General features: G+C 35.4%; 1 protein-coding gene across 1 annotated transcript in view; it reads right to left on the bottom strand.

The window, feature by feature from the left end:
• LOC121322304 (kalirin-like) overlaps window positions 1-13233 on the bottom strand; it is a 152184-nt gene that overhangs the window by 4582 nt on the left and 134369 nt on the right. The window contains 13 exon segments of the mRNA XM_041262089.1: window positions 69-240; window positions 558-743; window positions 1605-1682; window positions 2183-2233; window positions 2445-2537; window positions 2759-2845; window positions 3173-3242; window positions 3557-3660; window positions 4295-4361; window positions 5296-5390; window positions 6759-6854; window positions 8354-8461; window positions 9661-9956. Coding sequence (XP_041118023.1) covers window positions 69-240; window positions 558-743; window positions 1605-1682; window positions 2183-2233; window positions 2445-2537; window positions 2759-2845; window positions 3173-3242; window positions 3557-3660; window positions 4295-4361; window positions 5296-5390; window positions 6759-6854; window positions 8354-8461; window positions 9661-9956 — 1503 coding nt within the window.

The raw sequence follows: 13233 nt of genomic DNA, 5'->3' as shown, positions 1-13233 counted from the left end.
AAAGACACACTATATTTTAGTTGAATTAACAATTGAGAAGACAGGCATAGTATCTGTATGCTACATACCATTCAGGAAATCCCTCTGGGTGTCCAGAACTTGGCTGATGTCATAAACCCAGGCCTGCTTAATGTCTGGATTGGCTGCTTGGAGTGTAACCCGCTCTGAAGAACCTCGGCAATACAGAGCAAACTTGCAGGGGTCATTGTCAATATTCTCATCCATACTCAGGTAACTCATCTACATAGGATAAAACAAATGCTTGTATGGATACAGTGTGCTGCTCTTAATGGATACAAGTATTTACCTATTAGGGATGAAAGCAGAAGGACCAACTCATTTTGTACATTTTACATTGAACTTTTGTCGCTAAGTGTGGAGATATGCACTGCTCTATGTTGTTAATTGTATGTAGTAATAACACTTACAAAAACAGAGTTCATTAACTATTTTGTGCGTTTTACAAAAAAGAATACAGCACGTTGTTCAAATAACAGTGTTAATCAGATTACATTTAGCATGGACAATCTGGTTGCGACAGTATGTCTACAACATACCTTAATACTTTTCTTAAACTGGTAGCCTGGGATTGAGGAGCCTTTCCTGAGGAGCTCACTGAAGATGACAATCTGTTCGAAGAGAAAGACCCTGCGTTCCTTGCTGCGGGACAGCACTCCAGAGTCCTGCTCTGCCACGTAGAAAGTGTCCTGCTGCAGCAGCTTACCTTGTGCAGTTAGCTTGCCCTAGAAAAAAAAGAACAAGAAAATGTCATTTTCTGTTACAAGTGTAGCATAGTGATTTAAGCCCCAGTTTTTTAATAAATAATAAACAAAATAAAATGGGGGGGGGGGGCTTGAAGCATGGTGGTTAGTGTTGCGGGGGGACGACTTTAGAGATAAGAGGAAAGATCCAGTGGTCTAAGGCACACGCTCTCTTTCTGTGTTTTCGCTACTGTCTGCATCAAAACTAGCGAGCCTCCATGTATAAGTGAGAATTCTGAGGTGTTATACTTTGTTTTGATTCATTTTATTATTCAGGTTTGGGAATATGTGTATATCGAATGATGTAGACTCTGAGTTTATGCTGTGTAAAACAAATCTTTATTTTGTTGAAAACTTGTATGCAGCTGTGACTGAGCCAATAAACCAAGAGATTCATGAGTTTCATTTTGATGCCTTTGAATCTTCACTACTTCTACAAAATCTCTGGGTCGGGTTAAAAAAACAGGGACACCTTAAGCAGACAATGCATAGTACAACAAGAAACAACGACCCCAGATCATAAAGGCTACACAAGTAAAGAAAATGTAACATACTCTAATTGGTATTAATAGAGGTTGGTTCATCAAAGTTAGAGGAAGCAAATCTGGCAGAGGACACTAGGCAGGATTAAATCCTTTACTCTGGTGCATTCATTATCACAGATACAATCACCTTATCTCACCTTGACTAGCATGTATGGATCTCATCTTAATGACATTCAAGAAATTCCTATCTGACAAACTTAATAAATTCAAGGGCTAGGGTAATGCAACATAACACAACATTACAATCCTTTCAGTTACTTGAAAAATATAAAGAGCGACTGTCTTGTCAATTCCTTACCTCAAAGCCTTGCAGACGTCCAAGGTTCATCATATCATTGCAACGTTTAGGAACGAGGCACATTAAGTCAACAGCTTTCTGGTAAAACAGAATACAGTACAGAGGATATTAAGAGTCAGCTCTATCAAGGGGGTTAGTCTAGTCTGTTATTCCATTTCTCCAAGGTAGTGTTGATATAGATTTGAATGCCGGGGACTAAGCCACAAAGGATACATTTCACATATTCAATTGCAACTGACGTAACTATGGCAAGTAAACAGTTGTCGAAAGATTCTACTGCACTATTAATATTATTATTAAATACATTTTAGTTTTTTTTTCATGTTTGTACTAAACATGTCTCTGACAGTTGTAGGAAACATTCTTTTCCAATATATATATTATATATATCATATATATATATTATATATATATATATATATATATATATATATAATATATATATAGATATTTGGATCCTCCTAGGAGTAGCCAGAGATGATATAAATTTTTTTCAAAACAACAACAATAATAATAATAATAATAATAATAATAATATAATAATATAATAATAATAATAATACATTCAAATTACATACCTCTATATTCAGACAGTCTATTCCAGCCTTCTCAGTAAACCGTAGGAAGTCCTGAACAAAAGAATACAGAATTATTTAATTTGTTTGCACATAACCCTACTTCTGTATAGCAACTTAAGTCAATAAAGTATAGCATGTCTGGGCTACTATGTGTTTGATCTAGTAAATAGGACATAAGACTATAATGTGATTCAAATTTAGTTTCCATTTAGTATAGCTATTAAACTACACTCATGCATTAATAATCTCAAAATGCTCTTACCTTGAGAAGTAGCTGATACTTTGTTATTCTCTGGATTGGTTTTATAAGAAAATCACTGATTGACAGCCTCTGTTTTATGTCTTGCTTTACTCCCTGTGCAATTAAAAATAAAAGAAAGGTGTTTTATAACATTAGTAACACAAGCCTAAAACTATTTGTTTTTGTAATAGAAATATTATATTTCTTAAATTAGCATTACTGATGTACGTAATACTGGATTAGTGTGTAGTAAAGTATATTCATAATGCTACATTTAAAAGTGTGATCAGATTTTTATGCTTTTCACAATATGCTTTTCAAGTATAACAGCTTACCTCAAAGTAGGCATCATATTCAGCGACAACACACTCTGATCTGGGTTTGTTTTGGCAATACACCACATACATATGCAATCTCCTCTCCTGCAACAAAACAGGTGCAGGCAGGTTTAATAAGTGACCTACTTCAAATCGATTAGGCTACACACATTGCAACACATTAGCGGTAACCGCAATTGGTCAGTAAATACATGCTACATATAGCAGTCAAGTTGTTTGAATTTTTTGTTATGTTTGAAAGATCCTGCCAAGCAAACCCTAAAATGCATGGTGAGGTAACACAATCCTGTAAATATAAGGATTACTGTACATACTTTTATATTAAATTAACATTCAGGTTTAAATTCCGATTTGCTAGGTCTAGTGAAAGTTCACAGACTGTGCATAAGCCTGCTTTTTAAAGAAACTTACATGCTTTATGAACAGCTCAGCCAGTCGATCGTGGTCCTGAAGGCATTTCTCCAGTTCACCCAGGAAAAAACTGCAAGCAAATATTACTTATCAATTTATGACTCATTTGCAGTGTGGTAACAACAGATCGAAATGGTGCATTGTATAAATATCATGTAAATGCCTTTAAATAACTAGTGAAATACTTATCCCTGTGATGTTTTGATATATAGTAATTGGGTGTGCTATGAACGATAATACCTTTTTTTTTTTTTACAGTGTAGTTTAGATAACGTGTAGCTTATTAATAGAATGTATGATTGTATGGCACACATTATCGTATTAAGTATTTCACGTACAGTGAATTGTTATGTCAAATAAAGGATGACGATGGCAAAAACCTACTCTTTGTGCCAGTCATAAATTTGATGAATGTTTCCAAAAACAATTTTGTCTTTTCCTTTCACATCTTCAGGGAAGCCCTTTTCTTCAATGGTCTTCATAAAACCCTGTTTGAAAAAAAAAAACAACATGATGGTGCCTCATATCTGTTGTTCCAGTTAAACAAAAATGTTTTGAAAGGGATTTTAAAAGACAAAAGTTTACAGCTTGAGTAAGCTGGAGCAGTTAATGTATGCTTCAACTCAAATGGATGACTACAGCAACAACAATTATAGTAGAACAGTACAGACTTTGCAGGGCAGAGATATGTAGCAGAAAAGGAAACTGAAGCAGAGCACATTCAAACATATGCAAATGTCCCAAAGATCACAACATTATAGAATAATAGATACAGACTACCAAAATAAGAAATGTACCAGGTATAGTGTAAAAATAGATCTTAAAAAAAAAAAAGAAATAGAACTAATTTAGAATCAAAAGAAAAAGTATTGGTAAAATAGTCCACAAAGGTGAATATGTACCATATTATATGCTCCCTCGGGCCTAAAAAAGTATATAACAAAGGATGACCTCTTCTCATTCCCAACAATTGTTGATGTTCATTTGATCTGAATCATGCCTGTACTGTATATACAGAATTTTATTTATGTAATGTCTAATGGTACTTTTGGAAATAAAATGGTCCCTGTTCACATATTGCCATGTACTGCCAGCTATTTCATGTTATTCTTGAAAACGTACCTCAACTACGATGCCCAGGTCTTTGACATAGTCTTTCTCTGTTTGTATCAACTCATTAAGTACAAACCTAATGTAAAAAAAAAAAAAAAAAAAAAAAACACAATTAAAAAAACACAACATCAAAAAGAGATGTCATTGGGGTAATCATCTGGATGTGCTGTTCCCTTCCTGGTTGAATTGGGTAACTTGATTTAAGAATGATATTTCATATTTATGTTTATGATTATTGACTCTTTCAACATTGTAAAGGCTTCTAGGAGAAATACTCCACTCTAAACAGCAGACTTCTAGTCTAGTGTAAGAAAAATAACTCTTGGTCTTGGGCATTCACCTACATTCATATACTGTATATGTAATATTGTAATCAAATGCATATATTTACAGCTCTACCGATACTGGCTATGTATTAAAACAGCTTAGTTTAAAATACAAATTCTTCAGCATGTCCGTAATGCTTCTCAATTGACCCTCAACATGTTTCTAATGTATAGCCTGTATATTGCTTAAAAGGAGCTACAAAACGCAGTGCCTCTCAGAATTTGAAACAAAGACTTTTATTATTCCAGAAATAGCACTGCATATGGAGAACTACAAAACTTCCAATTTTCTACTCACCACTCCACTGTTACATTAAATAACAAACACTGAGGGTATTGTGACCAGTCACTGAGCAAGAAAGGGTATTTTTTTGTTGAAAGCCAACATCGTGTTGGACTTTATCATAAAATTGAAATGACATTATTCCACCTCATAGACTTTTTTGCAGTAATCAACAAATAACCAAAAGAAACAAGAAATATCAAGGATACAAGCATTGTTTAATTTATGGCAAAAACAGGTTAAAGCCATATGTTTTCCCACACGGCATTCTGAATAGAGAACAGAACTTAAAAAGGCACGTTCTTCTCTCATCACATAAAACAGCAGCAGTGAACACTGGTTTCATTACAATAACTTTGCTGTTACAATACCAAAAATGATACTGGTGAGCTTTAACTTACATTCTTCCACGTAAAGCTTTGGCTTTCTGCTCCATCTCTGGATTTCTTGGCTGGGATGTGGGTTGAGGCACCTCTGGATCTGTATATGGATACGGCTGCAGAATGGGGGGGGGGTATACCATGGTTACTAAGGCTTGACTTAAAACTAGTTTTAGTGTGGATCAAATTATTAGAAAGAATCACTTGGGCATACTTGCTCTGTAGTTTATTATTATTTTGTGAAATGAGAAAAAAAAAAAAATGTTCATGTTACAAGTCTCTAGTTGGGATACTGTACTTTTTAAAATATATCCGATTACAGTTTGTACACTATCTACCTGGTAACTATCAAAGCATCTTCATAGCTGAAGGTCTCCAACCATCTGGCATGAAGTGGTATTTAACAAATACAACAACAAAACAAAAAAAAATCCCTATAGTTTCAGTTTCAATTCTCAGGGTATTTAGCTTCTCAAGAGCTTGCTTCTAACACATTTTACTTATGGCACACTTTAGTTCTGAATGGGAAAATAAAAACAGTTCCATTTCCAAAACAAATAAAAAGCAATTTAAAAGTTAAACGTTTGAACAGTGTATTTATGGTTTAATAACTTTATCTGGTACGTTTTCACTTTCTGGGGGGAAAAAAGGCCGACAGCAGTTTAAAAAATGACTTACAACTGCATGTGTATTGAGTAGAGAACATGATCAGCAGTTGAAATATAAATATATACTGTATAATTATACAAGTGTTCAGTACACATTAAAGCCATCAATTTGAAGTCTGGAAAAACACCGATAGGATCCAATTTGTTTGGGCTGCTCTATGTTTCTAGTCTTAATTAAACAACTCAGCTGGAATTTAAAAGTTATTCACAATGACATTTATATATGGATATACCAAACATTTATTATGTGTGAATTGTAAAAAAGGGAGCACATTTAAACACATTAGCAATAATGTTGTATGATGAATGAGGAGAAACAGACCACACAGCTTTGCATAAATGCCCTCATAACCGTCATACTGTATTTCATAAGTTAGCACCATGTACATGGTTTAAACCCATACTGAACTGAAAGACAAAAAGATTCAACGCTATGTCAGGCAAGCAACACGAATTTTATGCATTGCACCTGAACATCCTCCTATCATGTTGTATGCAAACATTACAACAAAGGACTATAACAGTAACTACTCATCAGGGTTAGTATTTAAATCCCTAATATAATCTTGGTTTTGATACTGCCAATGTGGTTTTGTCCTAACCATGCTTGGTTTGGGTGTTGAGGAAATTAGAATAATATAGAAGAACAGAATATTGTTCTGTTAAAAATTATTTACATTTTAAACATGCACTCTAAAAAACAAAAAAGGCCTAAGGTAAATTGATATCAGTAAACCTAATTCACGCTGCATTACAATTTGAAACCAGACCTCGTCAACTTCTATTCTATCCCCACTGTTTAAGCACCACACTTACCAGCTTACTTTTGACCAATTTTTCTATTGCACTGACAAGGTCCGCAGCACTGGGGACTTCAGCAGAGCGCTGACGAGCAGTAAGCAATGAGGAGGACTGCATGGCACAGTGTGATAAAGGAGCAGTAAATTAGCAGGATGGAAAGAGGGATAGGGAAAAAGAAACACAAGCAGTGATTAGAGTTCAGTGAAGGGGGTTAGAGTTAGTGGAAGGCTTGTAAGGAATAGCACATGTAATTGCTACCTGTTGGAGTGGTAAGAAACAGAAGAAAATATTATTCTGGCCATATGTTATAAACTTCACAAAATGACAGCAGACGTAACATTATACATATATAAAACCAATAGCTACTGTTAATATTCCTTTTCATGCTCTCCCCTTATCAGAAGCCATTTACTCAGACAGTGCTTAGTGAAGCAAAAGTCTTGCTAATGTGAGAGTTTCACAGTTTTTAGTTTTTTTTCTGTCATTGATCCAGATTGTCATGGATTTTTGGTTAGCCAATCAGCGCAAGTTTTAACTTTATTTGGTTAGCCAATCAGCACAACCAATAGTCAGAGACCAGGCAAATATTATTGTACTAGTTTTAACTTTATTTGGGCGTGTCTTTTTCAAGCCAAAGTTACAACTGCTAAGCTTTTGAAAGATTAGTCACAACAAACTTGTTTTGATGCCTACACTGTACCTAAACTGTTCTCCAAGCGAGAATTTGATTACTTCAGGGTTTTTTTGTGGTTTTTCTTTTTAAAGCTTATACTGTTCATACACAAAACAGGACCTTTAGAATTCTTGCTACAGTTTAAGAATAATTTGAAATGCTCTTACTGTAGTGTATAATGCCATGTCTGATAATATTCTGATTCTGATAATATTGTCCATAGTTTTGAAGTTTTATATTTTTGTTTGGGATAAAGTCAGTGTTTACTCAATGCACTTGTTCAAAACGTGTGGATGCAAACTTCAAACATCTTGTTTCTTAATAGGATGGCCATACAACACTGCAGATCGAGATTCAAGTAGACATAGCTTTATAGTAAGCCCTTCAGACAGCATTGCAATATATTCATCGTGTCACAGTAAAAACTGAAACCAAGTGTCTACTACACATTCAGCTTCATGAATATGTTGTGTAGTTTATAAACAGGGGATGTGTTTTAAGTTATTTTAATAAATGTATTGCATCTCTAATAATTAATAAAAAAAAACAGTGTAGCTGTGCATTATTTTAGACTTCTTGTGAGAGAATGCTTGCCGAAACCAGATCAGGAGAACACAGGAGAACATACAGGATTAACAAGTGCGTGTAGTTAAGATTGCCAAGGAGTGATAGCAGAGACAAGCTATGCAGCAAACTCACTTGTTAGCAGCATGTGTTACACATTGGAAAGAAGCGACAGGTGGAGACTCATTATGAACTTGTGTTGAATGACACTGTAGATGGAATGTGACTAAGGTCTACCGAAACTAAGCATTCCTTCCCAGAAATGTCAGGGCCTCATTATTAACCGCTGGATGATTTTAATCAGACATTTTTTTCTTACAGAATGAACCAGAGACCGTTTCATGTCATTTGCATGGTTAAAGTGGCAACATACCATTTCCTCCTGAGGGTCGTTCTCTATGATTTTCATTGGTGGAGGAAGTGGTGGATGGGTTTCTTCATCGGGTTCCTCTTCTCCTCCACTCTGCATTCCAGAAGAGGACTTGGATAAATTACCATCTCTCCTCCCCTTCTGTAACGAATGTTAAAACCACTGAATGAAACCCATTGCAAGGACCGAATCAGCTGCCTAGCCGAGGGGTATAGCAGTGCCCTGCTTCACAGTGGCTCTTTGTATCTGTTCTGCAGTACAGACACAGTGGTAATTGCCACATGGAAACTCGGCCAGTCCTAAGTTATAACAATTGAAGCCCAGAAACACAGTAAATCTGTAGTCTGTAAAAAAAAAAAAAGTTGAAGTGAGAGATTATAGAGTAGTTATCAAGTGGAACCATTTAGTTTCATGGAGATTCCAAATCCATTTAGGTTTCATGGAAATTACAAATCCATTTAGTCCTGTAATAACTATATATTGTACAGAATACATAAGTCACTCTCACAGTGACAAGACTGGTCTACTTTTCACAAATCAAGCCTACAGAAACAAACATGATGATTATGTAAACTCAAAAATCACTTGACTAGTTCACATATATTCCAAAGATATTGTATAGTATAGTAGATCATATGTATAGCTGAGCAGGAAAAGAAGGTGTAATGTTTGGCAGCTTGCATCATAGGATCCCTGTCGCAGCATGTTTTTTGTCAGGACAGAAGCCCTGTTGCTGTAAATAGTGAGTGTGTGGGAATGTAAGGTTGGCAGGGATGAGGTTACACCTGTCCCTGCCAGCAATCACAGGTGTGGCCACTTCCCAATTAAGTAATTTATGCTAATTCGGGAGTGGCCCTACAGGGAAGGTGAAATCTTTTGTCTGGGAGAGGGAGTTTTGTTTAGTGTAACCTGCATGTTAAATCTGTGTTTCTCTGTGTTAATCAGTGAAGGCGAATGCCCAGCCTGACCTCAGTGTACATATACTATCCTGCCACAGTAAGAAGCCCTTGATGTCAGCTGCTATTAAAAACACCAATATAAGACCTCAGCTTTTACCAAAAATGTTAAAAATAAAGCAAATCAGACTTATCAAGGGGTTCCTCAACTGCAGTAATAACACAAGCTGAATTTTAACATAAGCATTAACCTGTCTCTGTGCCAGACATTTAGAACAAAAAAATATTCGCTCTGAGATCTCATACTGCATCCTGAACACTGAATGTTTAGTAATGGTGGTGTAATACGTAACATGGAACCTCTCCACAACCTTGTAGATGCTCACTAAAGGAGAATAAAAGCAACACAAGTACCTCGTCTGCACTGTCATCCTGAGGTGTGGTCTCATTTTCTCCAGGTTTGGATGACCCCAAGTCGAAGCTCTTCCTGACCTCCCTCTTTTTATGCTTGCTGGGTATCTTCTTGACAGTGCTGTCAGCTTTGCCACTGCTGAGTCTGCGCACGGGACTCGTCAGCCATTTCTTCAGTGTGTTCCCTGAACGTTTGGGGCCTGGGGAACTTGTTGGTATGGAACTTAATGAAGTGTGTGGCTGTAGGTTTGCCACAGAATCTGACTTCCCTCCATTTTCAGTGGAAACAGAATAATTTTCTGAAAAAATAACAACAACAAAAAAAACAGGTTTGTAAGACTCCCTGCAGTGATTTGTAAAATTAATTGTGTTGATGAACCCTGTAAAAAGTGTTGCCCATATGGTTAAATAAATAGCTCATTTCTTTCTTTCTTTCTTTCTTTCTTTCTTTCTTTCTTTCTTTCTTTCTTTCTTTCTTTCAACCAACAAAACACTGCTGCATCACCACACTTTGTAGCCCATTAAGTTAATTTAATGGCAAACTAGCACAGATATGTTTTTTAAACCCTGGCTAGGCAAGGAGTTGCTTGATTTTGATTCAGAAAAACGTGTGCCAATTTCTTTTAAGTGAGACCTGATCAGTGTTCAAATGTAGCTGGGGAGCAAGACTGAAGTTTGGAAACTTGTTTTCAAGACAGACAGAGTAATTAAAGTGTTATTTAATTTTCCAATTAAATGATTTCTTGAATAGCTTTATTGTATAGAATAGTTTGTACTCCAGGTTCCTGCAAGTTCATTTTCCTTTAAATTGTGACAATATCTGACTGGGTTTCACAAATTACCTTTTGTAGATGTCCAGCTTACAACCACCCATGTATGCATTTTTCATTCCCTTGATGAACAAATTATTATAAAACTGCTATGAATGAATGAAACATCAACAAACAAATTACCAGAGGCTGAAAAAAGAGCAGGGGGGAAAAACACTCACACAAAACATTACGATTATGTACCACAGATTAATTACTTGTCAATGTCAAGTCAATGATTTAGCACACTCCACTTTTCTTTATGATTAAAGAATAGCCTATCAAATATAAATAAAATTTCTTATCAATCTTTAATTTTATAGTGTCAACCCTAACTGAACTGCTGCGACATCCTCTTTCTAGTTATTTGTCAATTTTCAGTTTTTTCCATACACTTCAATGCGGTATGTGAAGTTATGTTTGAAGGTTGAAATGTTTGTCATTGAATCGTTTCTGGTTATTTTCGTATTACTATAAGACCGTTTAAGATACCACTCCTCTGATGGATGGAATTTAATATAATTTTGTCTTAAATCAGTATGCTAGACAGTGTACATTATTTCATATTATCCAATGCCAAAATAGTTAGAACATTTGCATAGCAAAGCATTTGCATTTCATTTATACAACAAGGGATGCTCTGACATAAAAAATTGATTTGCAAACCATATCACATCAAAGGTTCACTGACAAGGTGTTACATTATTCTCAGTTAGCATACATTTTTCAAGAGTATGCTTGTACTTTCCCGATTCATCTCTCACTAACTATGGTAAAGTGTAACTAGTTTAAGTTCTCTTTGACAACAAACATAACTCTAAACATTGTGCAACTGAAACTACTGTATTGGTGCTGATTTAAGGATATTGTTTCAAAAAGACTAATCACCTTTTTAAACACAACCCTATGATCTTTTTTTTTTTTAATCTCCCCAACATGTGTTTCCTCTTGAGGCAAATTATAAATCATGAATGGCATGTTTGTATAATGTGCTTCTAATTAACTATCACATGATTGAGCAGCACATTTCATTAAAAAAAAAATATCTCTTAAGTACAGAACTGGTGCACAAGCAACAGTAAAAAAAAAAAAAAAAAACATCAATTCTCATTTGCTTTGACACCTGTACACTGGGAGGTTGTGGGTATCTATCTTTCACAGTCCATCCGTGGAGAATCCTTGAATACCAGATGAAGTACTCCCTATATTATAGATTCCCCAAGGCAACAGAAACTCAACATGCTATACCACTAAGTGCCAAAGTAGCTGCATTTCAAACTTCAAGCAGTAGTTCCTGTTTATATCATTCACCACCCCATGCCTCCCTGTCTAAAATAATTGAGGCCTTATCTTTAAAATCAGGATGCCCATTTTCCTGTAGGATAAAATACTGTCTTTTGCAGGAAAATATTAAGCCTTCAAAAGATCAACTGTAAAGTCTAGAGGGTTAAGCCAAGCAGGAAGTCTAGCAAGCTATATAATACAGTTAAAAAGAAGTGGCTATAAAGACTTTAAAAACTAAGTACAATACAGTGGGCCATTTTGTTCAGATAAGTCATCTGAGCTTAATTTGGGAAATATATCACCCAAGAGGGTGATACATTATGGGTACGTGAGACAGCTGTGGTCAGTGTGCACTTTAATCTTCTTTTAACAAAACAAAACAAATTGTGTGGAAACTGCTTTATTGTATTTTTCCACATTCTTATTACACACACCTTAAAATGACAGATCCTCAGAAATCCTATAAACTGGGTATTTATATCAATATTCACATTGTAATAAACACATTGAAACCGTTTATATATTTCACTATGGGAGGTATTTCTTGGTTTGTTTCATATTGTTCTTTCTCTCGACCAGGAGCCTACTGGGATTAGCTGAGCCAAGTCAAAACAAGATGTTTTTTTTCAGAATTTATACTGCTCTTTTCATGGCAAGAGCCAGTCAGCACTCTCGGTTGTTCAGGGTCACTTGTTTTCAACTTAGCACTACCCTACTTTACACAAAGGGAGTTCATAAAGGCAGAGCTCTAGCACAATACAGAATAAAGATTTTCACCCAGCCAGATACATGTCAAATACTGAATCAACTGCTATGTTTAACCTGAGGCCATGCAGAACTGATTTAACTGTAACCTAACTGGGGATACACAAAGTAATATTTTGTTGGGGATTTGGATCAAAAAGTCACTTTCTTGGCAATTGTACCATTGTGTTTTATAAAGGACCACCTATGGAAAACAAAATAGTGTAGATCTACTTGAACAGATAGAGCTCTTCTGCCTTAAGAGCAGGTTAGTGTTTATGACAGTTTGTCTAGAGACACAGTCTAGCAATAAACCTTATATCATTGAAAGTCTTATAAAAAAACAATTATACATTTTAGAAAACTGTTACTGCTCCTGGAGATTGGAGTGAATTCCAAAAACAGTAGGCAAGTACGTATTTCTTTTTGTATTTGGTGTCAAACTCAATCTGAGAACATAAAAAAAAACCCACTCAATTATTCAGTTAGCAACTACCCCCCAACCTAAATTCCTCAATACCTTTTCAAAAGAAAGACCTGCAGTCTGTTAAATTAAATATGAATGGTAAATACCTCCTTTCAATGAGTTTGCAATGAATTATCTGTAATGAAGTCACAATTCAACTAGTTTCCAGGCAAACTCAGTCTAGGGCTGAAATATGCAATAAAAGATTTTTGAAAAGTATGTCATATTTATTGGACCAATTCAAAATGTACCAAAGAAGCTGCAGGTAATGAA

Source organism: Polyodon spathula, chromosome 10 (genome assembly GCF_017654505.1).
Source record: "Polyodon spathula isolate WHYD16114869_AA chromosome 10, ASM1765450v1, whole genome shotgun sequence".
In the NCBI taxonomy this organism is placed as follows: domain Eukaryota; kingdom Metazoa; phylum Chordata; class Actinopteri; order Acipenseriformes; family Polyodontidae; genus Polyodon; species Polyodon spathula.
This window is presented reverse-complemented; position numbering and strand designations above follow the sequence as displayed.